General features: G+C 39.7%; 5 protein-coding genes across 5 annotated transcripts; 2 read left to right on the forward strand and 3 right to left on the reverse strand.

The window, feature by feature from the left end:
- Positions 1 to 806: 806 nt before the first annotated feature.
- Positions 807 to 1,491, reverse strand: LOC106648072. Its single transcript, XM_014364747.2, has 3 exons — positions 1,315 to 1,491; positions 1,148 to 1,246; positions 807 to 1,063 (listed from the first exon to the last, which is right to left on the reverse strand). Exons 1-3 carry the CDS (start codon positions 1,445 to 1,447, stop codon positions 927 to 929), a joined length of 369 nt encoding a protein of 122 aa, XP_014220233.1. The 5' UTR covers positions 1,448 to 1,491; the 3' UTR covers positions 807 to 926.
- Positions 1,492 to 7,833: 6,342 nt separating this feature from the next.
- LOC106648051 (ribonuclease Oy-like) lies at positions 7,834 to 9,694 on the reverse strand. The gene is made up of 3 exons (XM_014364708.2): positions 9,539 to 9,694; positions 8,301 to 8,826; positions 7,834 to 8,215 (listed from the first exon to the last, which is right to left on the reverse strand). The coding sequence occupies exons 1-3, from the start codon at positions 9,589 to 9,591 to the stop codon at positions 8,042 to 8,044; spliced, it is 753 nt and encodes a 250-aa protein (XP_014220194.1). The 5' UTR covers positions 9,592 to 9,694; the 3' UTR covers positions 7,834 to 8,041.
- Positions 9,695 to 9,954: 260 nt separating this feature from the next.
- Positions 9,955 to 16,379, forward strand: LOC106648042. Its single transcript, XM_023459401.1, has 6 exons — positions 9,955 to 10,209; positions 10,301 to 10,582; positions 11,199 to 11,525; positions 12,043 to 12,452; positions 12,817 to 13,186; positions 13,531 to 16,379. The coding sequence occupies exons 1-6, from the start codon at positions 10,165 to 10,167 to the stop codon at positions 13,846 to 13,848; spliced, it is 1,752 nt and encodes a 583-aa protein (XP_023315169.1). The 5' UTR covers positions 9,955 to 10,164; the 3' UTR covers positions 13,849 to 16,379.
- On the reverse strand, positions 15,908 to 19,580 carry LOC106648059 (peptidyl-prolyl cis-trans isomerase-like). The gene is made up of 3 exons (XM_014364720.1): positions 19,169 to 19,580; positions 18,010 to 18,363; positions 15,908 to 17,258 (listed from the first exon to the last, which is right to left on the reverse strand). The coding sequence occupies exons 1-3, from the start codon at positions 19,427 to 19,429 to the stop codon at positions 17,181 to 17,183; spliced, it is 693 nt and encodes a 230-aa protein (XP_014220206.1). The 5' UTR covers positions 19,430 to 19,580; the 3' UTR covers positions 15,908 to 17,180.
- A 303-nt stretch (positions 19,581 to 19,883) lies between these two features.
- Positions 19,884 to 27,678, forward strand: LOC106648089 (cell division cycle and apoptosis regulator protein 1-like). Its single transcript, XM_014364770.2, has 14 exons — positions 19,884 to 20,654; positions 21,075 to 21,205; positions 21,274 to 21,557; positions 21,626 to 22,126; positions 22,211 to 22,436; positions 22,501 to 22,778; positions 23,521 to 23,872; positions 24,771 to 24,836; positions 24,911 to 25,187; positions 25,420 to 25,601; positions 25,673 to 25,993; positions 26,099 to 26,465; positions 26,540 to 26,880; positions 26,959 to 27,678. The coding sequence occupies exons 1-14, from the start codon at positions 20,597 to 20,599 to the stop codon at positions 27,241 to 27,243; spliced, it is 3,669 nt and encodes a 1,222-aa protein (XP_014220256.1). The 5' UTR covers positions 19,884 to 20,596; the 3' UTR covers positions 27,244 to 27,678.
- Positions 27,679 to 27,681: the final 3 nt, after the last annotated feature.

Consider the following 27,681-nt stretch of genomic DNA (forward strand, 5'->3'; position numbering starts at 1 on the left):
GCGCGCTCGGGATACCTATAAATATCGCGGCCGAGGCTGTATCGAATTTTTAGCGAATTCTAAAGGGAAAATTCCATTTGCCCGAGTGTCGAGCTTTATAAACACGGCCCCTACGGTGCATATGCAGTTGTACATATAGTATATACGTACGCCCTCTGTTTATTGGCGCTGAATCTCTCTCGGCGAATTAATCCTTAATTTAGCCCTGGAGAGCAATCAAATAACGTCTTCTTCTCTCTTTTTCCGTCCTTTAAAATCTTATATTCTGGCGCATCGTTAAATGTTAAACAATTTATATTCGCTCGGATTATAAGCCACTAACGGAGCAACAGCGCCGCGAGTCAAATTACTCGGATCAACTCTCTCTCTCTCTCTCTTCCTCTCACGCACAGCACAGCTTAGAGCTTCCATCTCTCGGAGATGCCAGATATATAGCCACAGCTTGCAAGATATCTCTAAACCCTTGAAACTCATAGCAGCTCAACAGATGCAAACTTTGCTTACCGCTTGCTACACCCTATATAACTGCACGGAATATATACTGCAGCGGAGGATCTCGTCGGTGCATCGGTTAACGAGACAGCTGAAGAATCGGGTGTCTCGAGTATGCATCTAAGCCCGCGAGCTCGAGCCTCGAATAACCAAGTTGCTGCGTCGTAAACGCGCCCCTACGAGCCTCTTCGTTCCGATCAGCTGCTTCGCGCATTGCACTTTTCTTCTCTACAGTCTAGCGCGTCGATGGAAAAATAATAAGGTCACACTAAAGTCGGAAAAGCGAGCGAGCGAATAAAGATAAGTCAAAGATGTTATGCTGGAGCCGTATCGATTGGCGACAGTTTATCGCTCGATGCGGTCGAGTGTATTTTTACTATTCCATGTAGCATCAGCAGCTCATTTATTTTTGAAGGTCGCAGAAAACACACAGCTTAGGACCTGACCGCGTAGGCAGGCACCAGACACTGGCACAGCGAGTTTCTGCAGAAACCAAAGCTCGAGCCGAAATTGCGCTGGATGCAGGAGTTGGTGCAACTGGCCTCGCTGCAGTAGCTAGACAGCAGCGGGGCTATTTAAAAAATAAAAAAAGTCAAACGCTTGTACTCGAGCTTTTACATGCGAAATATATGCGAGCTTTTTTGGCATTACTCACTCTCTCGGAGGCCGAAGCCGTCCTCGTAAAAGTTGTACACATTGTCGCGGATCTTCTTTTTCACGTTAATTATGGTGCTGTCCGAGGGAACATGCTGAGCTGCGGAAACGTAACGACCGCACCGACTGAGAATTGTTTCAACATGGAAAAATAGTCGTGCAACTCACCGGCGACGTTGGGCTTGTCGATGAGCACGAGCACGTCGTCCTGTCGGGAGGGCGGCGGTGGCAAACCAGCCTGGCTCGTTGCGATCGCAGCGAGCAGCCACGCGCAGGCCAAATAAACGACGACGGGCTTCATAATTTCACTTTCCGAACTATCCTCGTTGAACTAACGAATGCGCGAATTCCTCCCATTTATACGATCGCGAATTCTTCGCTATCGAGCGAGATAACGCAAATTTTTCTCGCTCGTACGAGCTGCACGGGAAAATCCCGAAGCGCGTTTCCTAGCCTCGATAATGCAGTGGAGCAAAAAAAAGAGAAAAAATCGATCTCTGCAGAGTATTCGTTTTCCGAATAATATGCACATCTCGTGTTTGTTTAAGCTTTTCGTTATAGCGCGCATGAATTATATGCATATGCGGCAGAAACTTGAGTCACACTTGTGCGTGGAATAATCTGTCGAATGTATAATGAATTCCGAGCGTCGGACATTACTGCGTACCTACCCGAGCTGTCTCGCATTATTATATGATACGAAGCGAGATCGGTCGTGTGCGTCTGCACGCGCACAATTGATTGAATTACAAAATTCGCTACATCCATGTATACGATCGCGCTCACGTATTACGAGAATTATCTCGTTTCGTGCGCGCATAAATCAACAGGCGTGACGCCGCGCCACAACCACTTGCTTTTCCTCCTTCGAAATTTTCACCCAATAAAATGTCTTTATTGTTCTCGTGATATTCTCATATGTTCGCTATATCGAACGTGTCACGAGTGCAAAGCGCCGAGTATACTTGGGGAAAAGTCTGCATCTCCAGCGGCAAAGCTCAACTATGAAAGGCTCTCGGCGCGTCCGGCCGTTGACAATTTGGTTTTCAACATATTTTGCCATTTCTTTCGAGTCCGTTGACTTTGGACTCTCTTTCGAGCTGTTTATCGAAGCAGTGACGATACACGCGAAACTCGAAGAAAGAACGAGAATACTGCCAATACTGCAAAGTTTGAGGTGCACCTATTAAATCAAAGCGAAAGACCGTATGATTAAATTTCAATGGCATCGAGAATTCGCAGCTCAAATACTCAAGCCTGCAGCCCTGGATAGTTCGTTCATTGAGTATATACAGAAGATTCGAATTAAGTGCTCGAAAAGCTATTACTTACATTCCGCTATTTACACTGAATTGAAGAAATTCCGTTGTAAATTGGGCGACAGAAAAAATTCAGTCAAAAGCTGCAGTCTCGGGCTGAATCTGTCATCCTTGGAGGAGAGTCGTCGATTAAGTTGCTCGCGCAACTTTTCATCTTTTCCTTCAAAGTTTCACGGGCCAATTCCTCGGCGCAGCGAGAGACGCTCTTTATACCCCTGGAAAACTTGATAATTCAGATACTAAACACGAGGAGTTTGCGTCAGCTATAGGCGCATTCACGAATTTCAATTATTCATCTGAAACAATTCCAACTTGGTTATCTTTATTCTGCAGGATAGTCTGCGACACAGCCATGCGAAATGGAAACGACGAGGAAAACTTGACATTTTTTAAGTGCTGCAAAATTGCGTAAATATACACGCCCGAGATTCAATTTGAGCTTGGCCACATTCGCCCAGACTATGGTACGTATATGTATCGTCGTTGAAAGCTCGCTGCTCGTCCTGAATTTACAGGTAGTAAACCGCTCGTCCCGCTCGCTGACAATTAATCAGTCGAGAGAGAGAGAAAAAAAACGACTATTAACTCGAGCTGCTCCGCTCGCGAACGTTGAATGCAAAAATACACAGAGCCAAAGTACCAGAGACTTGCCCTGGACTTTCAAATAGTCGTGCAAAATACATCGAACGCAGATAAGACACGCGCGGGAAATATCGAAGATGGAAAAAGTCAGCGCTCTATGTGGTTTTATTTTCAGCAATTTGCGAAACATTTTCTTTCCTCTATCCTCGCGGCAAATATGATGATAGATCGCAACGGCGAGTAAACAACTGCGCATGGCTTATCGTGAAATTTTACCGACTATGAAACTCGTATAACGATGACATTTTTCCAACGTGAATAATGCATTTATTGCGCGCTAAAACAGCAGCTACGAGCACCTATACACGACTACAGATAATACATCCAGACGATGTTTCATATAATACAAGACGCTTTCCAGTCGAAAAAAAACATTCACAGAGACAAAGCACGACGCACAAAACAACATGAAAGCCAAAATTGCCCTACTAGCGATCGCGTGCGTTTATTTAGTGAGTGATTTTTTCATACGAAGGAAATGATATGGAGAAAATTCACACATCGTCGTGTACAAATAATTACAGCTGAGCACGTGCAGCGCTACAAATAGCAAAGCGTTGCATTCGGATTTGCTGGGCCAAAGCCAAGGGCCGCTGGACGACGGACCGATAAAGATGGACCGAACTCATCGGAAGCGTTTCGACGCGCTCAAGGATTACAACAAGTACGTGCACAGCTCCCAGGCGTAGCGATTTTTCCGACTCGAGCCATTACATCGATGTAACTTACTCACTCCAATCCGGCTCGTAAACATCGAGCTGCCGCTCGTCTACTGATAAACGCTTATGGAATACTAAAATCTAACGCATCCATCGACGAGCTTATACGACGTACTTGCGTCGATAGCGTCGTTACGATGCTTATGCACCTTTGTAAGAGCTTTTCTAACGAACTAAATAAAATATTGCAGCGAAATTTCGTTTTCTTTTCTTCCTACTCGCAGAATATATCCGTTTTCGCGACGATGATTGCAGCAGCGACAACGATGCTTTTCAATTATTCAACATTTCTCGCCAAAAAAAGTTACGTTTCATCATCTGTCGATCGAAAATTCATTAAAAAACTTGAACGACTCACATACACGGCGATGGTAGTAATTTTCAGATACGAAATAAAATAAACATTTAATAAATGTCGCAAGTACTCCCAAGGGCCTTCGGGAGAGGAGAAAATATCGCTCGATCAATGCTGATCTGCACCAGGTGCGTCGCACAGACCAGCCAGCCAAGTATAGGGATACATTCTGCGTTGTGTACGACAATTTACTATTAGATACATAAGCTTCTTACGCATCGGTAAATGGCCTTGGCAAACGTAATTGATATTAAGAAAAAATTGACAATTTCCCCCATGTTATATAATTAACACGTTTCTTTTCGCGACTTTTCATGAAACATCTGCAATCATAATTTCAATATAATTTCAATTTCTACCTACTATTCTAAACTAAACTATTATTTCTGACAACTCGGCTCACAACCTCTCGATCTTAGACATTTATAATATTGATATTTCAACCATTTTTCCACAATAAATGCCACTGAGGCTCTTTTTAATTAACAAATCCATATGACGATCACGCCTGGCTCTTGTCACCGGCCACTTTTTCTCGTTTCAAATTCAATGTCAAGCATGCTATAATTTCTTTTACACCGTGCGATGTATCTCATTGGGCCATCAGAGTGGAACCTATAATGAAGGCATCGGCGTGTGCGAGGCAAAAAGCAGTAAACTCTTTGCCATGCTTCTAATCGGATATTAAAGAAACTACAAGTCAGTAATAGCATTCCAAAACTTTTATCAGAATTTCCTTTTTCTTTCCATTTCCTTGAATCGTAAAAATAAAGACTGCGCACAATTCCCAAACGTTTAATACGTGAAATTTATTCAAAGTCTGCTCTATAGTAACGAAAATAAAATTTCCCACTGGAAAACTTGCGTTCCCAGGGAAACTTAAAGCGCAACAACAGCCCAGCGACAAATTTTATCACACTATTTTCTTTAGTTCTCTTCCTCTAGCGCGTGAATACGGCTTGTATACACCCCTTTATATTGTTCTTTTTTTCGAAAGGACCTAGTACGCCTCGAGTCTTTACAATTCATCGTAAAGTACTACATAGAAAACGTTTTCTACCTGTATTTTAGAAATCTTTTTTTTTTGTCTTAAATTTTTTTTTCATCGTAACCAGAAAATAATAAATACTTAAATTTGAAATGAGTACACAAATAATAAATTAATAATACAACAATTAGTATATGAATATCTGAGTTTCGATATTCATAAATTAGTCTAGTTCTCGTTCAAAATAATAATAAAAGTATAAAAATAGTATCAACACTTCTCAAATTTACCAACTGAAAGTACGTTATTTTGATTTTCGCTTTTCAGTCTATACTTACTGGCTTTCAATATTTACTAATTGTGTATCTTACGATAATTCGCAATCAGAGTCTTTTCAGTTGCCTAACCAAGCTGTACTTTAAAATTTATTAACGTAAATTTACCGCCGAATCTTTATATTTCTAGCATCATGGTGTTTCAAGTTACTGGTGCTTTCGAAAAAAAGATAGATCAGGAAGCATCGACTTCAAATGAGGATGATCAAATAAATACTTTTTATGAAATTGAGTACGGCCAGAATATTTTTGTTGTAAAAACACGTGCAGAGCTCAAATTGAAGTTAAATAATATTGTCAACGAAGACTTGACGGAAACAAAGTTTGACTATAAAGCATTTAACGAATTTCTGAGTGGAAAAAGTGATCGGTTTGAAGATAAACCGCGTAATTTAGTTGTGACTTGTAGAAGACAAACGAGTGTCGATGAAGATGAATTGGTCAGCGGCCAATGCGACGAAGATTTTGTGAATGAGGATGACTCTTCTCCCATAGTTATTAGCCAGAAAGGTATGCACGAGAAGCCAGCTGATTCTCAATCAGTAAATGATGACAATAATAAACACCCAGTGAATGAATACGGCAGTGGTCAACAAGGCTCAGAACTCGCAAATATTCGTGAGGAAATCTTTGTCAAATCACTTTATGAAGAGGCGCTTAAGGCATATAAGCCTCCTGTATCCAGCAGTGTCGATAATTCAAAGAACGATGATGGAACAATTAAAATCTTAAAAAAACCCTACGAGTTGTTTCCCAACGACTTGATCATTCATGTCAGGAGTGAGCGTGGCATCGAAATTTGGACCAAAGTCAGAGGTTCTTTCAGTAATGAATACCAAATTCCAAGTCACTTGAAAGAAACCAAACCGTTATTGAAGTATGACCATAAGCTTAATAAATTGGCCCTCAAAAACTTACATCAACACCTCGAGGGTCTAATCACTGAAGATGATCCGAATGATACAAAGGATGATCTATGTGGTCTGACTTTAGGTAAAGTTAAGTTCCCTGGCATTCCCGATGCATATGAAAGGAGAAGGGAAATGTATCCCACCAATTATCCAAACGACAGAAAACTACACTATTGGGGGGGTGATGTAGGTTTTGATGATAATTTATATCAAAAAGTTTTGATAGATCGAGTGCGTAAATCAAAGAATATCCTCGCCCAAGGGATCAGTATGCATGAAATTTTACGAGCGAATGAACAAGTAGATCGGTTGAATGAGGAGAGTATGCAATTTCCTTATTCAAAAGTAGAAACCAACAGTGAAGAACAATCAACGATCAACAATTCTGAGGAATCAAGTCAGGATGCCTCTAACAATCAAGAAAGACCTCGTGCTCGAGGTTACGAATGCTCCATATGTGGTGATTCATTCATAAATGAAGTACTTTTGGAATTGCACCAGGCAGTCTATTTGGATGATCATCTACATCGGAAGAGGGACAGACCGATCGATTCTGCAGATCCATAGAAGAATTGTAATTAATTGAAAAATTGTTCTCGTATTGACTTGAAATGCTTAATTTACTTTTTCAAATTAAAATAAAGTAAAAAATATCCTTCAAAAAATGTGGCATGTTTCAATTTACAAAAAATATATGTTCCAATAATCACAGCACATTGTATGAAAATTCATAACGACTGGCAATTTGATGTAGAAACCAAAATATCGGTCACAAACGAGCGAAAGCAAAAGGTAAGGCGGCACATCCTTCGCGTCGATACATCATATTTACACCGAGGGTAATCTGCAGGGAAATCAGAACTCATCCTCGTGTACCTATAGGTAACATATGTACTCGAGTGTGTGAATTTGTTGGTGTATAATAAATATCAGACTAAACAACGAGCTAATGCCGTTGGGATACATATTCTCCATGTTCCATTGAAAAATATGGTCGAACAAATCGCTTTTATTGAAAAATCGCAAATCTATTTTATTTATTCTGCTCGGTAGTTTTGTGGACTCACCTTTCGACTTCTCAATTCTAATGGACTTATTTGAGCTTGGCTCGGTGGGTGGCAAAATATACTCACGTAAATATACGCTCCTTGTTTTCAACTCGGTGGGGCAGTTTCATTAGCTCGACTACTTTGCGACTGGCTGCTTTTCGCTCTAATGAAATACTCGGCTCGAGCTTGTAGCTTTTTAGTATAACTGACTCGCGGTAAGCCAGATGTACCAAAAAATGAATCAAAGCTGCGCAATATATTTAAAAAGCTACCGAGACTCTGCCAATCTTTTCGACTCGACACAGGACCTTGTAAAAAGAGCAATAAACGTCATTTCAAATTTAACGTGGACGAAATGAATGACACAAGTTTAATGTAGAGCACAATTTATGAATAAAAAATGTATTGATGCGCAAACAAAGTTGATTAAAATAATTTTTGGCTCTCGCATACATCCCAACTATTTACATAGGAAAAAACGTCAAATGAATCAGTGCGATTCGATATGGTGCGAATGAAAAAAATCCGACACTGCCTCTCGCACTCGATTAATATTGATGATATTGGCAAGCGCGCGTCAAACTTGTTTAACCATCGGTGGAGCGATTAATTCTGGTGGACAGGCCGGATAGATTATTTTGTCGCTGCGTTTGCAATTGCTCGGAAATTCGGGGATGCCGTTGCAATCGATCAGCTGGAATTTCTTGTCGAAGCATATTCTCAATTCCGATACGTAAGACTCGTTCTTTTTCTGCAACGAGAGAGAGAGAGAGAGCCTGTGTCAGTCATTAATGTTTTGTTTCTTTGTTTACGCCTGTAGGAAGTGAGGAACTCACGTGATTTCTGACGCACTCGACGTAGGCATTAGTGCCCAAGACCTTTTTGACGGCTGCCAAATAATCTTGCAGATCGTAGGACCGATTGAGCGCCAAGCCAGCTTGAGCCAGCACCCCCTTCATGTCGTATTTCTCGATCAAATCGAGGCCCTTCTGGAAGTACTTTTTTTCGTTGCTCACCTCCTCGATGTCGATGGCGCACGTGCCGTGCTTCTCCCACTCGTGCTTCCAGAACTCGTGCGGCTTTCCGCCTTTGTGCACGTCGATCCACTTGACCTCGAGCTTGGCTCTCAACGGCTCGAGGGCGGCCAAATCAAAGTGCAACGACTCATTACAGAAGAACGGGCCCATCGTGTGGTTCTGGGTCGGCCAGATGCCGTGGATCGACCACTCCTCGTTCGGTGGCAGATTGCACTCGTGTTTCGGTGACTTTTCCTCCCACTCGTAGCAGCTGGTCGGCGGCCAGGACTGCGTGAAGATCAGTAAATCGTAATTGGCCACTGCCACCGGGTGTTGGGCATTTTTTCTGAAAATTTCAATGCGATATATTCTTATCAACAGTAGTATCGTCGGCAGACAATGAGACAAAGTCGAGAGCCTGATAAGCGTGCAAAGTCATTGCTTTCACCGATAGATGCATGTATATAGTACGTCGGAACAAAAGCATGACTCGTTGGCTTTTGGAGCAAAATAATTATAATTCTATCATTATTGTAAAAATTGATCGACTCAGTAAGCATTGAGTCTCTGCCTCAAAAAGTCAAGGGCTCGGGCAAGTCAAAATTTTTTGTCAATCTATACGGACAAGTGTAGAGAACACGAGAAACTGGTCAGGCAGCAAAAGCGAGCTGCACGATACATCAGCTGATGGTCGTCCCATAATAAACATGTGTATGTGAGAGTGTGTTTATATATAAACCACTTGGCTGCAGCGCGTCCATCTCTCTCTCTCTCTCTTTCTCGCTCTACGTATTGCACATATAGACAGAACACACAAGTTGACGCGCGCACAAGCCCAAAGCGAAACTTCATCATTGCGCTACGTTCGAATCTAAAATATTCTCTATATATCGGAAAATCGAATATCCCGCGTTGAATACTCGCTAAATGAACGTCCAACTCAATCAAACGTAGCAGCAGCAGCAGCAGCAGCAGCCGATGTATGTACAAGTGTATTTGTGTTTGACAGAAAAATGCGAGGAGCGCAAGCGGCCCATTGGACATGAAAAAATACTTACCCGAGCGACTGCGGCACGAGGCAGGCGACGATGAGAATACCCGCGATCAGCATTCTCGATGCAATTTTTTACACGATGGAAAAAAAGCTAAACTTTCGTGTAAAATTAACAAGGAGCTACGAAGCAGACCAAGAAGAAACTGAGACGCGCTTGGTCGTTGATTTAATTGTGGCGAGCGACCGTATAACGTCCCCCTCCTATAATACGTATATATGTAGAATCTTTGTCGCTCGTACGATACATAGGCATGCAGATGTGTGCGCGAGAGCCACACACACATGCAACATATAATATAATACGTCGATGCACAAAGAGAGAGAGAGAGAGAGAGAGAGAGACGGAGAAATGTTTTGATCTATCTGTACACTCGGAAGCGAAGCTCGTGCAGCTGCCTCGCGTTAATGAGAAGCGTCGGATTTCCATGAAATTAACCTATCGACCTGGATCGATTAACGATCGATTTGCTCCACATAATCATTTATTTATAAATATTCAAGCTTTTCTTAAACCAATAGCTTCTAGTCTTGAAATGAAAACTTTTTTCATTCCCAATAAAAATAAGCATTATAATTTTGACGAGCTATCACAGACAACGTCAAAGTTGCGTGAGCCGTTGCGCTGCAAACATGCACTGGGACATGGAATTAGCGACGATCTTCGAGACCGAACCCGTAGGCCGACAGCTTTGCTCGATACGTCGAGAATCGGATGGTTGAGAGTGCAGTCCAAGTAAAAATACGGCTTGTTTTTGTGGGCCCGCAGGTATCGGTGTTAGCGGAAGCCGGGACGATGCGACGCCAGTACTCGTCGTCGCTCTCGTCGAGCAGCGGCGGCGGAGGCGAGCCCCTCATCGTCGTCGAGGAGAGCACACTGGCCGAGGAGGAGGCCGCCGACACGTTGCAGTACCAGCAGTCGGACTCGCCGCCGAGGTGCCTCGACCCGGACTCGCCCGGACTCAATCCGTACCTGCTGTCGCCGTGGCGCGAGGCCCGCAAACACTCCCTGCCGACGCCTCAGTGCACCTCGGGCATCACCGCCTCGCAGGTAAGTTCGATTCGCCTCCTATATACCTAATAGCTCGATCGTAATCGAGGGGCACGAAGCAGTCGAGAGAGAGAGAGAGAGAGAGCGAGGTTACTAACCCCCGCGGCTAACAATCGATCAGCGAGCTATAAGCTATCCCCGAGCTTTTGGCGCGCCACACCGAACGCGACTCGCTTGTTGTACAACACAAACAGCTATCTATTAGCTGCAAACTTGCTTTTTTCGAGCTCGTCTTTTTCTGCTTTTGTTTCTTTCGGCGATAAAAGCTTTTACACGATCGAGACTTGGCGCATCGACTCGAAACGATAAGCAGCAGCGAGCGTACGCTCTTTCTCCCTCGACTATACGACAACATCGGCATTGGAAATCGCGTGCCTGTGAGCCTTTAAGCTTACGTACACACAGCCACTGGCAGGCAGGCACGCATACACGGACAGCTGCACACTTGCAGCTACCTTACCGAGTAGCAGAAGCGTCGCGTAGGGCAAAGTCTCTCCTTGTAGTTGCGCGTGTGCAGCTGTCCGTGTACAAACTACCGCAGCTTTACTAATGCACCATATACTATACATATAATACGTGTGTTGGCTGATTGGGCTGATGGCTCGGGGGTTCGCAGGTGCGCCGTCTGAGCGAGCGCGGAGGCGAGGGCTCGGGTCCGTCGCCGCGCGAGGCAGCTTTCCTGGCGACTCTGTCGCAGTCGACGCCACCCCAGCCAGGCGGTCGCAGGCACTCCGTCGTGACGATATCGCGCGTCCCGCCGACCCTCTTCGGACGCAATAGGCGCGAGTCCATCGCCGCCTTTCCCATGGGCGGCGCGCCCCGCATCCTGGCAGGCAGACGCGACTCCTCGGGACTGCTCTCGGGCCCGCCGAGCAACAGCGGCAGCACCCACAATCTCCAGCTCGACATGATGGACGACATCGTCGACATCAAAGCCAGAAAGGTGAGCTTTTCAAACTTATTTTATTGCGCCCGTTTCGCTGCACCCTTGGATCCGTATTTTCCAAAAATGGGCGCTTGTCCTTCGACAGTGACATTGACGAAATTGTCGCGAGCGTTTTATCGGATCGACGACGCGAAACTTCCTGTTGCTTGCACAGACAAAAATAACAAAGTCCGATTGTCGATTTCAATTTTCCATTTTTAAAATTACCAATGCAAATGAGCGATAAAAAATATATTTCCCACACGTTCTTCAGGGCTTTAATCCTTGAAAAACAAACGAACGTATTTAAATGAGAAATCGATCGATTGATGTGCAGTGCACAGAGTCACGGACGGCCGTGGCAAGGTTACAACACATTAGCCGCGAGTGTAAAATTCCGCATATTAGCTCGCGTAACGAGTTATATTGCACTCGAGCATATACTTGGCGTGCCGAGACTATCGATCGGAACACGTCCTACGGCATATATAATAATGAAAAACGTTTCATCGTTGGCAATTGCACGCGTTAATAGGTGCGACTGAAAATGTGGCGAACTCCGTCGAGGGAGCGCGTCTGCGAAGTCCAGCCGATCGAGAACAACGGCTCGACTTCCGGCGCGGCCCAGCGATACACCGCGTCCCAGTGCCGACGCTACTCGGACTTCGGTCTGGCCACGATCCCGTCGGACAGGTCGACGCGGCGCAGAGCCTCCGAGATGCCGCCGAGGATACCCCTGGGCCCGCCGCCCCCGATCCCGCCTCGCTCCGGCTCCTCCGGCATCGTCTGCTCCAATACCGATCTCATATCGATCTTGAGCTCGCTAACGTCCTCGGCGACGGAGATCGATCGCTGCGGCATCGACGAGGAGCCAAAAGAGCCGGCTAATGGCAAGTCTCAACCTTCGACGTCTACTTTCAAAACGATCGAGCAGAGGAGAAACAGGTTGATTTTATTGTTGTTGATCAATTTTGCAAACAAAAACCTGTGTGCTGCAATTGATTTTGTTGGTGTTTTTTCTCTTCTCTCAGCTATGTATTAAGTTTACCGTTATAATTCATTTTATGGGAAATTGATAGGACGAAGATGGAATAAGGAAGTTTTAAAAAATACTACGAATCTATTAAACGAGGCCAAATCCGTTCCGTCTTCGTTCGGATTTATAATAATACTGAATGCAACTAACACTATTATCAATTTTCTCAGTGTGTCACCTTAAAACTTTTGTTTGAAGCTTCATGGACAAAAAGCCACTGGCTCATTTCAAAGTGTATACTAACTGAAAAATGTGTTGAACCCTCCCCAACAGGTTAAAGAGTAACCGGTCCAACAGTTTCGACGTGTCGATACTTCACGGCTGCGGCGACAAGCAATCGGCAACGAGCGCATCGCTGGCCGCAGCCACCAGCTCCACGTCGTCGTCGTCGTCGAAAAACAGCTCCTCGACCATCTCGGCGTCCTCGTGGTTCGCCAAACGACACCAGCCAATGGCGAAAAAGCAGCGCAGCGTCTGCGGCGAGTCGAGCGCCGTCCCGACCACTCTGAGCTTCAAATTCGAAAAGTCGCGCGTCGTCAAGGCGGTGAAGGAGAGCCTGTCCAAGGTCACTTCGCCGACCAAGGACGACGCCAAGCACAAGGTCGTTTGGGACGGCACCAGCGGCACCAAAGTCGATGCCCAGGTTCGCCCTTATTATTTTGCACTTTACTTGTATGTTATAGCATGGAAAAAAGAACGGAAAGTAGCTCGAGAAAATCAACTCTAGAGCATTGAAAGGCCGGAAAGTAATTCGATTTATGAGCTTCGACGCGCGGGATACTAACGAGATAGATAATGTCGGCCGATAGAGTTTACGGAGCACGAAGAAGCAGAAGGGGAGGGCTACTATTCGATTATCGAGCCAATGCCATTATCCTTGGAAAGTCTTGGAAAAATGTCAGGCTCGTTAAACGAATTGCGCACGGCCGATTGATTTCCGAAAATGCAGTCGACTCTATTAACGCGAATCTAATCTCATGCCCGCAGCTCCTCGGCAACGCGATCGAAGAGTTCCTGCGCAGCGGCGTTGGTGCCAGTGGCGGCGGCGGCGGCGAGACTCCGGACGCCGAGAAAACGGTCCACTCGCCGACCGGAAGAGCGCCGAGATCTGCCAGCGGCGGCACCCCGACCAGCCGAGTGGCCGCCTGGTTCGCCACCAGTCCGGGCTCGGCCTCGACCGCCCCAGCCGCCACCAATAGCAGCGGAAGCGTCGCCGGCACCCCCAACAATAACAATAACAGCAATAACAAGGACGACCAGCCGGAGCAGAGCGACCAAGCTGGCGATGCCTCGATTCGTTCCTAGCTCAAAGATCTGTTCGTCAAGTGAAGACAGCGTCCGGGACTAGCGCGAAGGGACAGTTTGTGCACTCGCGTGTGTCATTCTTTTGGTTTTGCTGGTTGATTACCAGAGTCCTGCAGGACTTTCGAGCTAATTGTAAATTTCGTTCTGCGCGTGTATCGCGACGTTGGCGTGTGTGCGATTAATTAGACGTTTTTTACGCTGACCATTATAATAGATAAAGCCAAATGTATCATATGAATATGGTGCAGCCGTTGTTCGACTACCATGATAAATAAATAATAATCGTTTAGAGCTTCTTGCAATCGAAACTTGATATTCAAAGTGACAGAGCATTCGACGCCTCGGCGATAGCAATGTACATTGAATAAATGTGAGTCATTAAAATTACCTGGTAACAAAAAGAATCAACAATTCTATTTACTTTTAAATTCAAAGTAAAAAGACATCGATTTCTTTGAACAATATCTTGAACGATTTCATTTTTTTACTCTCTCTCTCTATCTTGAATAACTCACATTTTAGAATATCAATCACTTATTTTGCTAATCGCTATAGTTATTACTTATTACATATGGCTCCATTCATTGAGTAAATTATTTTTATACAGTGGAGATGATTGGCGATTCAGAAATAAGACGAGATGAAATTAAAAAATTTTAGAACATAAATAATTATAGGTGTTGAAGATATTAATTGCAAAAATGAAAATAAATTCTTGCATAAAAGTCTTGCATTTGATCCTCTGCTGGACAAAGGACGTTATTTGAATACCATAAAATTAATTAAATAATTATTATTTCACTATGCAGAACATTCCCTTCCTTTAATTGAAAAGCCACAGTAAATAGAGTCTACTGCAAGATTCGTTCGTGTACTAACAGTAAGCAAATAAGAGTAATTAATTACTGATATCCATGTCAAGCCCGAGGGACACTTTGTTTGCAAGTAATGTGTAATTGTACATTGACTAAAAATTGTATAATCTACTAGTTGGCTAAAATACAACTACATCTGGCTATTATAGCTCATAATATATTTAGGCTACGACATAAGTGATGATATATTTTTTGAAAAAAAAAAGAAAAAGTTGAAAGATTTAACGTAATGATACATTTCGATAGAAGATCAAAATAATAAAAATTATGGACCATCATTATGAATGTATAGACAATCTTTAGTTAGAAAATTATGGTAAACTTTAAAATTGTTATAAAAAAAGTTAATAAAAAATTTAGAATAAAATATTGTACAGAAATTATTACAAAAAAAACAATATAATAAAAACTTTTTTAGATTTCAGAATAAAATTTCTGAATCTTTGTTCCGTCTATCTAATAATATATAGATAAACCTCATTAAAAATGAAAATAATTAATAAAGCGTCTGATGTTCGTGTACAAAAAAAGTATAGAGATTTGTAAATGAAAACTTGATGTTGAATCGTTCGATAAATGTTCCTCATAATACACATATATAAAAGGAAAGGCGTTGCAGTGTATTAATTTTGGTTGAATTTTAAAATCCGATAAAAATAATATATAACTAAAACAAAATACATTTGTTTTATCAACTTAACAACATTGAGTGCTCAATATACGCATAATATAAATATCACTTTCTGCAACGAATGATAAAAAAAAGCAAAATGCAATACAATTATCAAATTTTGCTCGTAAAAAAAAGCAATCGAGCAAGATGTTTTTTTACGCGTTTTAAGAAAGATGTCCTTTTTCTAGATGCTTGTATGCATAAAGTATGTATGTATATACGTATCAGTTGATTATTGATTTTCACATAATTGCGATGAATGCAATTTCCTTTTTACCACTACCGACCTAATAATATTTACCTTACGTCTATGTAATAAACGAGTATATGTGTGTGGTGGTTCGGCAATTTTTCAAGGTTACCAACAAAATATAAATCTATATCAAATTAAAAATGGTTAAAATAATCTGTAATAATAAATAAACATTATCTGTAAATAAGGTTTCGATTTTTCGTTAACTATAAACATTCCGTATTTGTAATTCTTTGAATTAATAATATTAATAAAAAATGATATATACCAATGTATTGTCGCGAACGTATTAAATATTGTTTACTGAATATTACAATATGTGCAAGCGTTTACACACGCTTACGAGCTATGCTGTATGAAATGATAGTTTATAAGAAGTAGCACGCGTCGCAGGACGGTGCGGTTTAGCTGAATATTCTAAAAAGTCGAAAAATAAATTGTGTATTGTGACAACAAACGATTGTGCAGTGCACTGTAAAACTGATGCTACAGCGCAATTATAAGTCGCATTATGTTACGCGTTAAGGGACATGAATCGTTATCAGCAAATTGTAGATTCATTCAATGTTATTTAACAAGAAAATATTGTAAGATCTGAGAGTATCACCTTAATTGTACTGGAAAGTTGAATTATAAATTAAATAGATTACATTAGAACCGATTAAAAGAACAGAAAATAAATTGGAAAAATGATGTTGTACAAAATAAATCTTCAATGTTTGAAAACATACTACATTTTAGACTTGACTTTTTTCGAAAAACAACATTTTATTATTTTAAAGAAATAAAAATTATAATAACTTAGAGCTTTTAACGAAAAAAGTAACAATCAAATTGTGTATTCACTATTGTTTCGAACACTCATGAAACAGATATCGATTTTAATAACATGGTGTTACTGGTCTTGTGCGATTGTCGTACTTAATAATCGGAGATCCATAATCACAAAATTTCAACAACTAAAAAGAACACGCAATAGAGTAATAGATCGATGAGAGACGTGGCCCTTTTTCGTCTCCCAACTATAAACTTGATTACTTATACATCATTTCAAAGAACATTCGATAAATGCTTTTACGAGCATACGTGCATTTTTTGCATTATATATGACGTTAATAACAATAATGTGCAAAGACACGTGCACGTCGCACTTTTAACACACATAAACACGGACGTACACCCATTAAGCGATAAACATAATCATCGCATGATTAATCCATTGTATTAAAAAGTGTACGTACGTGTATTTTATACATATATGTAACACGATGCATCGTTTCACTGTGGGACATACAAGGCTTTAGTATAAGGAAGATATACATATATATAGAGATAGAGAAGGTCGACGATGGACAACTCGATACAATGTCATATTTTACAATACGAGATCATCTTGCTTATTGATGGTAATTGGACCGATTCGCACATATATTTTATGCATTGTTATATTCAGCCAGCTGACTCGCTCTGCTTTTTTGTTCTTTCTATGTTTAAAAATAGCAACTATAATTATTATAAATCGATGAGCAGCTTATGATTTGACTTCGCCACAATCTTGGACGACGATCTTTTTCGACGTTTTGCCGCTCTGCGATCCCAATGCTTCGAGCTGAAAAGAAAAGAAATTAGTCACGATTATGTAAAAAAGTGCACGAGGAAGCTATAAGCTATCGAGTGGCACCGGCGACGCTACGAGTCTATTTTCGTATAGGGTCAATGAGTGCGAAAAATCATGGAACAAATTGTGCGTGCCCCGACGTAGCTCCGACAGTCATTTAACTATTAGGGCCAGCCTATCTATACAAGCCAGGAATAGAATTTTTCGGTCTGACCGTCGCGCTTCAAGTTTTTTCTTACTTGTTAATAGTTACTATTTGTACTGGCTATGATTTACTTCTCCAAGGACAATTTCGTACGAAGAAATTTAGTTGCACAAATGCAATGTTTAAGCGAATCGTAAGTTTGAATTAGTTTATTCCGTGTGACAAATATCACCGATGCGACGACCTTTACTCTAACATGCATTTAGTCTCTAAACAAGTGCTTTGAACGTATACAATCGAAGGCAAAACGTTGAATATTCAAACATCTTTGACATTGTAATAGCTGTAGATACGATTCTATGCACTAGTCAAATCGCCAAAGTAATTTCTTAATTAATATTTGTATAATGTATACTTTGTATCAACCTTGAGATTCACATCGGCAATAAGAGCCGACACGAAGCAATTGGATTGAACCTTACTCTCCCTTCGCTTCGATAGATGCACCGATCGATTCATTATCGGAGCAAAATAAGTGAAGCCAGAAGGGGATCATCTTTTTTGTTTGAAGAAAGGTAAAAATGAGGCACGACTCACTTTTCGCACGACTTCCATGCCCTCGACGACTTTGCCGAAGACCACGTGCTTGCCGTCGAGCCAATTAGTCTTGACGCAGGTGATGAAGAACTGCGAGCCGTTGGTGTTGGGTCCGGCGTTGGCCATAGACAGCACGCCCGGCTCGGTGTGTCTCAGCTGGAAGTTTTCGTCCTCGAACTTGGCGCCGTAGATGGACTTGCCGCCGGTGCCGTTGTGATTCGTGAAGTCTCCACCCTGGCACATGAAGTTCGGAATGACCCGGTGGAACGAGCTGCCCTTGTATCCGAAGCCTTTGTCGCCGGTGCACAGAGCCCGGAAGTTTTCTGCCGTTTTCGGTGCAACGTCCGTGCGCAGCTAAAAAAGATGAGTCTTGAATTAATACGACCTTCAAGGGCTCTTTCTCTCTCTCTCTCTCGCTGAGGGATAATTAAACGCCATCGTCGTGCGTATACACGCTCGTTGGGATGAATTGAGACTCGGAAGAATTTAAACGACCGCCGCAGTAGTTTAATGATACTTGACCCGCTTACTTATATTCGCTTGCTGCGTTCGTCTACTTTTCAAAGAAGGAAATATTCGTTTTTCGAGCACAGGGTCAAAGGAGAGCCGCGACAGCACACGCGACAGCGTAAAAAATGTTGTCACCTTTACTAACATAATAACAAAAGAAAAAACAGCGCTAGTCAATACTGTAGATCGTAAGATAGGCACGTTGTTCGCCAAAGTGTTTATTATCGCGTCAAAATAATTTTTTTTCCATCGCGATATCGACTTTTTTCCGTTTCCGATGAGTAAGCTGAAAATTATAATCAATCGAGCCAGGAGTAAAGTTGAACGCGATCGATGTCTCGTTGAATATTAAGTCGAGCCTCGCGTAGGCGATTCATTATTTACTTTGAAATAATTCATAATTCAAACGATTCTATGTGAAAGTGACGTCGCGAAACTCCGTAAAAGAGACGTCAGATACACTCTCCACGGGTATATTTCAAACTTTCGCAATTTTTTGACACAACAACTCCAAAATGATTCCGTCGATAATGATAGATTTTTCGGTTTTGCCGAAACATGAGAAAGCGTGCAAGGATAAACAATGGGTATAAAAGATCGCTACAGTGGGAATCGTAGGAAAAACGTTCTACGACTGCATGGGACTAACCTCCATGACGATACGGCCCACGGGCTTGTTGTCAGCCGTCATGTCGAAGAAGACCTTTGGCAGAGTCATTTTGTTGGCGGGTTGACCGGGTGCGGCTTTGGCGTAGGAGCGAGCGATGTTGACCGAATCCGAACCTGCCAACGACTGAAGAAGTTGACGTTGTTGTAGAGCTGTGGCCGCTGCGCCGCTGCCCGTGCGACGAGCAACAAAGGTCGATTCAATTGCTAGTCCTAAGCACCGTCCGATCGATCCCAAAGCCATACTGAATTCCTTTCTCTGTCTATTTTTCTTCTCTAGTCTGGCAAAATTGCATCAATTTTTCAATGCACTGCACGGGGATTCTATGGTGTTTCAACTCGTGATCCGTACCTTAGCGAACACGTGCTGGTACCGGCTAGTCGCGACTTACTATACTGTGATTATGATCGTCTATCACGATGGTATGCAGTGTTGGCACGCTTACGTAATTTTTCCGGCTCCACAAATTTCCGATGAATACACACAAACACACCATCGCTTTTTGGGACCGCGAAATTTATAACTGTTTGGGTACTGCACATTCGCAGTAAATAAATGCAATTCGATGCTTAATGACATTATTTTTTATGCTAAAGAGAATTATCGAATTTAGCATTGATCGATGTGCAACGGTTATTACTATTGACTTTATTACGAAACAACTCGTCTACGTTCGATATTAAAGTAAGAAAATTGAACGATGTGTTTATTTTAGCAGGAAATCGAACGACATTCCCGTCGAGCGTAGATTCTTATTTAAATTGTTGATCGATAATCAACACTAAAAAAATACAAGACAATCCTGACTGCACTTGATTTTTTTTCTTAGCTAATATGTCTTCTGAATTTTATTATTTCTATTTGCAGGATTAATCGTAAACAGCTTTTAATCCGGAGTCCGGCTGCGTCAAAGAACTGTTTTGACGCGGTCAATTGACGCTTGTATGTTTTGTATGCTGCTACTGCACGGCTCCCACGGTTTTGCCGGATCCACAAATTGCAAATAGTACATGGAGGCAAAATAGCGCAGATGAGGCGGCTTATGCTCGGGACGCACACTGTGAAATAGCTGAAAGCATAGTAAAGTGTAATTTTGCATCGAGAGACGCCTCTCTGCAGGCTCTCCGTTTCTCTTGCAGCGTTGAATTGCTATTGTGTATATCACCAGAGCCAAAACAGTGTGTGTATCTTACTGCTATATACTATAGTATAAGCGACACCGCTTAAAGCTATTCAACTAGGCCGTGCAAAGACATTTCACACGCAACTTAATAAAACGCCGAGGTGGAAAAAAAAGGAAAGGAAGAACATTGCAAAATACGTCAACCGCATATATTAGCACTGCGTCGTGCAGGTTCGTCGTCGTTTCATTACGACACGCGCAAAACTTGTGCATAATAAACCATCATCATGAGTAACATGTCACCCTTCGGCGGCGGCAAGCATCCGCCTTGGGCCCGAAACGCAGGTAACAACGCATTTTTTTTCTATGCATTATCACTTCCTTCATCAATCCTCAGCTGCAAACCTTTAATATGCTCATTCGATTTTTTTGCAACATCCGGAACCTAAAGTTTGAGGTTGACTTTAACTCAAACTATTCATTATAAATGTATAAAAATAGATTGTAACTTACTGGGGAAACTGTAGACTATCTCATAAAGTAAATTATTGGATACTGTTTCTGTACATTATTTTATTTCATTTTTTCTTAAAAATTAAAATTCATCTAAAATAATATTAAAATCTTACTTTTTTAATTCTCCCAATTCCATTTTTTTCAAAAGAATAAAAGTATTTAACATACCTCTATTATGTACACTTTACAGGTCTTCTTTATGTATGATTTTTATTTCTTCAATTTATTATAAATTTATTTTCTCTACAGGTCAAGGAATTCAAAATATTCCTCAACAAATGTTGGGTCAAGCAATGAATCAAGCTATGGGTGGTCAACCAATGGTTCAATACCAACCACCAAATCAACAAGTATATCAGCAGAGCCTTAATTTGCAACAAGTAAAATTATTTGTATAAATATTTATAAATTAAAAACAAATTATTATTCTGTTTAACTATTATTTTAGCAAAATATTAACATGGCATCAATGGCTCAGTTAAATGCCAATATGTCATCTGGGCTAGGTGGACAATTATATCCTCAAGTAGCTACAGTTTCTTATCCTACTCCAAGAACAATAAACACCAATGCTTTTCCGCAATCAGTAGCTGGTGTAGCAGCAGCGGCACAACAAGTTCAACAACAAAATGTGCCTCCTTCATCAACCAAACAAAGAGTATTTACTGGAACAGTCACAAAAGTACATGAAAACTTTGGTTTTGTTGACGAGGATGTATTTTTTCAAACAAGGTAACATTTTCAAATTTGAATCATTTAAATCTAGTTTTAAAAGTCTAATTCTAAATGGCATCATTTAGTGCTTGTGTCAAGGGATCAAATCCAGCTGTTGGTGATAGAGTACTTGTAGAAGCATCTTTTAGTCATAACATGACTTTTAAATGGAACGCAACAAGGATACAAGTACTCCCAATGGGTAACAACACCAGCAGTGCTAATTCACAGACAACGGCAACAGCTGCTCGACAAAGTCAACCTGTAAGATCAACAGGAGCATATAGTGCAGTACCTCCTCCATCAGATTCTTCTAATAGTAGATTTAGTACAAGTAATTCCACTAGCTCTTCCGTGAACAATCGAAATAAGCAGTCACGAGTTAGAGAACGATCACCTCGCGATCGAAGAAATGATGACGATGAAATTGAACGTAAACGTCGTAGAGAAGATCGGATAAGAGAAAGAGAGAAGAAAGAGGAACGTAGCCCATCCAGATCAAGAAGAAGCAAATCCCCAAGACCTCGACGTAGAACAAGAGTGGTACCTCGTTACATGGTGCAGATACCAAAGATATCTTTAGATTTGTAAGTGCAACAAACTTGAAAAACCTAAATTACATTTATTTTAAAACAACTAAATTCTATTAATCTCATCACTTTTGCAAATAGGCCTGAAGCGGACGTTTTAGAGATTAAAAGGCGTTACCAAAATATGTACATTCCCAGTGATTTTTTTTCCACCAACTTTCGATGGGTAGATGCTTTTCCACCTCACATGCCATTTACTCTTAACAAGCCCTGCTCCTTTCATGTTATGCACAAGGATATTGATCCACCAATTGAAAATACATCTATACTAGAACCCCCTGATGCAGATTACTTGTTTTCTGCCAAAGTAAGTGTCCTACTAATATTATGAAGTATAAGTAAAAATTACTCTAATTTAATATTTATTTTAGGTTTTACTTATTTCTATGCCACAAATGGAAGAAATCTACAAACGATGTTGCGGCGTTACAGAGGATCGAGACAGCGACCGTGATTACATTCACCCTACACGTTTGATCAATTTTTTAGTGGGCTTACGAGGCAAAAACGAAACAATGGCAATCGGTGGTCCTTGGAGCCCTTCACTTGATGGTCCAAATCCAGACAAAGATCCGTCCGTACTCATAAAAACAGCCATCAGAACTTGCAAAGCTTTAACTGGAATTGATTTATCTAATTGCACACAATGGTACGTACTTATAACTCTTTACAATTCATTTTATGAGAAACAACTCCTTAGTGTACGTAAATTTTTAAATGATAAATGAAAATTTCTTGAACAGAAGATTGAATTCATTCTCTTTGTTTTTACATCTTATTTTTTCATTGAATTTGCATTGTAAGCTGAAAATTTTTAATTTTTACGCAATGAAAAATTCTGTACAAGAAGTTATTACAATAAATTTAATGTGAAAATACTATCAATAGTATGCTGGACTTTAACCAAAGGGTATTGCTTGCAAATTGCTTGAAAGTGTACATATGCATCAAAGTATAAAAAAGCACTCTAAGTAAACAAAAAAAAAAAAACAAAAAGAAAAACACAGGTACTTCTATTAATGTACTTGGTCAAGGCAAAATTTAACTTAATTTTTCTTGACTACTTTATACTTTTGCTTTAATCCTTTATTGTCATTTTATACACTATTTTATCTATTATATAAGAATCATTCATATTCATGAAAAAATGAATTTTAAATAATAAAATAAACTTTTAAGTGTGCAGCAAAGGGAACCATGATTAATAATAGCACATAATTCTCTATCTCTTCTTTGGCAAAACATGACAGATTAAAATGAACATGGATGCTTATAAAGGCATCGGAGTAAAAAAATGTGTTGATGGATGATAATAATGAATGATCATTCATGGAGAAGCCCATTAGTTGTATTTTTGTTTGTTTTGCCCTATGTGCATGGGGTGAATGTAGGTACCGCTTCCTGGAGCTCTACTACAGAAGGTCCGAGAGCAGCCATCACAAGTCCGGCAAGCCACTACCTTCTCGCGTTGAAACTGTCATACTCTTTCTCCCAGACGTTTGGCGCTGCGTTCCCACTCGATTGGAATGGGATTCATTAAACGGTAGCTACAGAAGACAACTCGAGCGCAAATTAAGCCGTGGAAGTGAACCTTCTACTACTCCTACTTCTACTACCATCGCTGCTGTCGAGCAACAACAACAACAGCAGCAGCAGCAGCAAGATGCAACGTCTACAACGAGCGAGAACAATGTCGAGAACGAGACTTCATTGGTGGCAGTCGCACCGGCAGCCGAGCAAAAGGCACTGGCAGAGCACATCTATAAACACAATTCATTTCTTTCCTTATTTTTTATCTATCACTTTTTTAATTTTCTTACTCCTTATCTACAAACCCTATTTTCTAATCATTATTGCTTTATTTTTTTCACATTCATAACATAGATGAGAGTATTCATGTTAAACGAATACTTATCTTTCCCAATTATTTCTCTCTATTAATTGTCTTTTATGTAAGAGATTAGCTCTTTTCTGTTGCCAAAACATTCATTCTCGATGTTTATAAGACTATCTGTATGTTTGAATTTTTTGTTAGCATACATTCAAGTGATTGACCCAATTACTTTAAGACTGCTTCACATGCTTGTAAATTAATTTGATTGTTTATGAAAGAAACTTTCAAAAAAATGGAAAGACATTAAAGAGTAACGAATGACAATGAAATTAATTATATAGGTCATGAAGCAGAAATAAAATTAGCCAAGTGAGCAAGGCCTTACTCTAGGAAATGTGTGCAGCAGTTTTGTCATTTTCATGTTTACTCAGACGATTTTCATTTGACACCATTTCTTTTTTATACAAACCACCATAATCATTTACTTTTTAACTTAGTACTTATGAATTTAAAATTTTATTATGCAATGAAACAACACCAACATCACAGCCAGGACACTCTAAGAGTCTAGCAGTTTCTTATATTTTATATATAATATTGACGCATTAAAGATATTTGTTGTATTATATTATAACATATTACAGATTGCATTTAATATTAATTGAATGTATGTTAGAATGAATGAACGTATGTATGACATTGAGAGTGTAGTCATGTTTTGGTTATAAGGGCTGCTTCAGTTTCGTAGAATTTCAATATCGTACCTACTGAAGTTGTTTTTATTAAATTTTCTCTTCTCTATTTCAGGAAGAGATATCCGGAGATCAAAAAGAACCAACACATTATTCTCAACTGGATCCTAAAAATATGATTGTTCGTAAAATTATACTCAATAAATGTAATACAAGTTTCGATATGAGCATTTAAATTATAATTTTTTTGTCAAGGTAAATGAACTGCGATCGGAATTGGCCGCTAGAAATCTAAACTCTAAGGGATTGAAATCTCAACTTCAAGCAAAACTGACAAAAGCTTTGAAATCCGAGAAAGCTAAAGAAGAAGGAAAAGAGGAATCTGATGAGAATGATCAAGAATGTCCACCATCTCCTGCCGATGACGGTGTCGATGAAAAAGAAAACGAGAAGGAGTTGGAGAAAGAGATAGAAAAGGAAAAAGAAAATGAAAAAGAAATGGAAAAAGAAAAAGAGAAGGAAAAAGAAAAAGAAAAAGAAAAAGAAAGAGAAAAGGAGAAAGACAGAGATAGAGAGAAAGAAAAAGAAAGAGACCGAGAAAAAGAAAAGGACAAAGACAAAAGAAGAGACCGTGATAGAGATGTCAAAGAGGTATGTTTTAACTTTGAGAAATTTAACCATTTGAAAAATTTAATAATATTAAGATTGTTTTGTTACAATATATTAAATGTAAAATATATCATATAATAATTAATTCATATTATAGTATGACGAAGATAAAAAAAAATCATACGAACGAGAAAAAGCTTTACTGGAAAAACGATTCAATTTGCCTGAAGCTCCACACATAGTTGTTCATCCTTCGAAAACGGCAAAAAGCGGGAAATTCGACTGCACTGTTATGTCTCTAAGCGTATTACTAGATTATAGACCAGAAGATACAAAGGTACCTAATTTTTCTAGGCACGAACGCATTTTAAAATTTTAAAATAATAACACAACAATTTTATTTTGTAGGAACACTCTTTTGAAGTTTCCTTATTCGCAGAACTTTTTAACGAAATGTTGATGCGTGATTTTGGTTTTCGTATTTACCGATCACTATTTTCTCTACCTGAAAAACCAAAAGAAAAAGAAGAAGAAAAGAAAAAAGATAAAAAAGATGACAAAAAAAAAGAGGATGATAGGAAGTCATCTAAAAAAGATGATAAAAAAGACGAGAAGAAAGCCGATAGTTGTAAAGATAAAAGAGATGATAAAGATACCAAAAGTAAAAATGACGATAAAGATAAGGATAAAAACGACGAAGAAGATGATGACGATGATGATGATTCAGATGTAAGTTTCTATCGGAAAAGTAAAATTAAGCCATACAATTTTTTCGATAAAAGTGATAAATAATCTATAGTCAATCCATCTTTACATTTTTGCTATTACTTCTAGGATGACGATTCGGTAAGGGATGGAAGACGAGATAAAGATAAGGATGGCAAAAAAAAGCGGGTCAAATTATACACTCATGATCCCTACCTACTTTTGTCATTTGTCTACTTTGATCAGACTCATTGTGGTTACATTTTTGATAAAGATATTGAAGAGTTAATATACACCCTAGGTCTAAATTTATCCCGCGCACAAGTTCGGAAACTAGTCCAAAAAGTTGTCACAAGAGATTCATTACACTATCGTAAATTAACTGATAAAGTTAAGGACGATGATACCAAGGATGTGAAGAAAGATGATATTGATAATGGTGATACCATTTCCAAAATAGATAACGAGGAGGAAACGCTTAAGTCTTTGGCTTTAGGTAAAAAAAATTTATTATTAAAAAATATAATTTAAATTCAAAATTCAAAATAAAAATATTAAAATTTATTATAGGCAACAAAAAATTACTACCAGTATTTATCGGAAGCGGGCCACCATCAAAACGTGCACGAGGAGAGGCTGGCACAGATGACGTAGAGATGGAATCTGTACCGGACGGTTTTATCATGTTTAAAGGTTCTTTAATCGATGTCGAAAAATTGATTAACCAACTTAAAAGATCGGAGAGTGCTAGAGTAGAAACAGAGAAAAAAATGGTGGAAATACAACATGAATTAACGACACTCAGTGAAAAGTCATCGAAACAAAGCAGCAGTATAAAAGATCTATCCGAGGACTTGAAAATGTATAAAGATAGATTGAGAGGATCAGACGATAAAGTTAAAAAAATATCGGTATGTAAAATCATATAAAACTCATTAATAATTCGATCAATACTTTAAAATTTATTGTATTTGCTTTATATTTATTAGACTGAAGCATATTCGTATCAAACAGCTTTGAAAAATATTTGTCACATTGCTGGAAAGTGTTTACAAGATAATAAGAAAGTGGAAATAGTTGAAATTAAAGACGAGAAAAATAGCAATGAGCTCAACGGAACTCCAAACGAAAATAAATCCAAAAGCGATACTCGGTGGAGTGACAATAAAGTTACTGTAAAACGAGAAATCTTTGATTGTGAGAAGGACAAAAAATGTGACAATAAAGCTCTCGGAAAGAAAGAGCTAATAGACGATGATAAAGATAAAAAATGAATTATCATTGTTATTGAATAAATGATGTTTAGCTTTTAATTCGCGTTTTGTACCACTTTACGCAACTAAAGTCATTTTTATTCAAGTTACTTTCATGGAGTCGATGAATGCAATTTCATCAAGATTAATTAATCGTGACAAAAAAATTAAATCAAGGCTTTTGTTGCTAATTGACATTATTTTTTAACAATTAGATTAAATGAATAATGTATTTTGACGAAAAATGTTTTTAAATGTCATTTATAATTGAGTTAATCGATCAATGTATTTATATACATTTTCATTGTTTTAGTTTCCACTTTCGAGAATACAGCTTATTTTAAGCGTGTTTTTAATGTTTCAAATTATTCTAGTTTTTTTATATAAAACTAATTTACTTACCAAATTTTACTAAATACAATGCGTTTACGAATAAAACAACTTATTTAAATAGTATAT

The sequence above is a fragment of the Trichogramma pretiosum genome, unplaced genomic scaffold (assembly GCF_000599845.2).
Source record: "Trichogramma pretiosum strain Unisexual culture from Peru unplaced genomic scaffold, Tpre_2.0 scaffold57, whole genome shotgun sequence".
Taxonomy (NCBI): Eukaryota; Metazoa; Arthropoda; class Insecta; order Hymenoptera; family Trichogrammatidae; genus Trichogramma; species Trichogramma pretiosum.

Coding starts and splice junctions, on each gene's coding strand:
- LOC106648072 (XM_014364747.2), bottom strand. CDS start 1,447: ATGAAGCCCGTCGTCGTTTATTTGGCCTGCGCGTGGCTGCTCGCTGCG. Junction 1,247..1,314: donor CGACAAGCCCAACGTCGCCG/GTGAGTTGCACG, acceptor ACGTTTCCGCAG/CTCAGCATGTTCCCTCGGAC. Junction 1,064..1,147: donor CGGCTTCGGCCTCCGAGAGA/GTGAGTAATGCC, acceptor TTTTTTAAATAG/CCCCGCTGCTGTCTAGCTAC.
- LOC106648051 (XM_014364708.2), bottom strand. CDS start 9,591: ATGCTGATCGCGGGTATTCTCATCGTCGCCTGCCTCGTGCCGCAGTCG. Junction 8,827..9,538: donor CTCGTGCCGCAGTCGCTCGG/GTAAGTATTTTT, acceptor TGAAATTTTCAG/AAAAAATGCCCAACACCCGG. Junction 8,216..8,300: donor TCGAGTGCGTCAGAAATCAC/GTGAGTTCCTCA, acceptor CTCTCGTTGCAG/AAAAAGAACGAGTCTTACGT.
- LOC106648042 (XM_023459401.1), top strand. CDS start 10,165: ATGCACTGGGACATGGAATTAGCGACGATCTTCGAGACCGAACCC. Junction 10,583..11,198: donor CGGGCATCACCGCCTCGCAG/GTAAGTTCGATT, acceptor GGGGGTTCGCAG/GTGCGCCGTCTGAGCGAGCG. Junction 11,526..12,042: donor TCGACATCAAAGCCAGAAAG/GTGAGCTTTTCA, acceptor ACGCGTTAATAG/GTGCGACTGAAAATGTGGCG.
- LOC106648059 (XM_014364720.1), bottom strand. CDS start 19,429: ATGGCTTTGGGATCGATCGGACGGTGCTTAGGACTAGCAATTGAATCG. Junction 18,364..19,168: donor TGGGCCGTATCGTCATGGAG/GTTAGTCCCATG, acceptor CATCTTTTTTAG/CTGCGCACGGACGTTGCACC. Junction 17,259..18,009: donor GCATGGAAGTCGTGCGAAAA/GTGAGTCGTGCC, acceptor TTTTCTTTTCAG/CTCGAAGCATTGGGATCGCA.
- LOC106648089 (XM_014364770.2), top strand. CDS start 20,597: ATGAGTAACATGTCACCCTTCGGCGGCGGCAAGCATCCGCCTTGGGCC. Junction 22,127..22,210: donor CCAAAGATATCTTTAGATTT/GTAAGTGCAACA, acceptor TTTTGCAAATAG/GCCTGAAGCGGACGTTTTAG. Junction 24,837..24,910: donor TGGATCCTAAAAATATGATT/GTTCGTAAAATT, acceptor TTTTTTGTCAAG/GTAAATGAACTGCGATCGGA.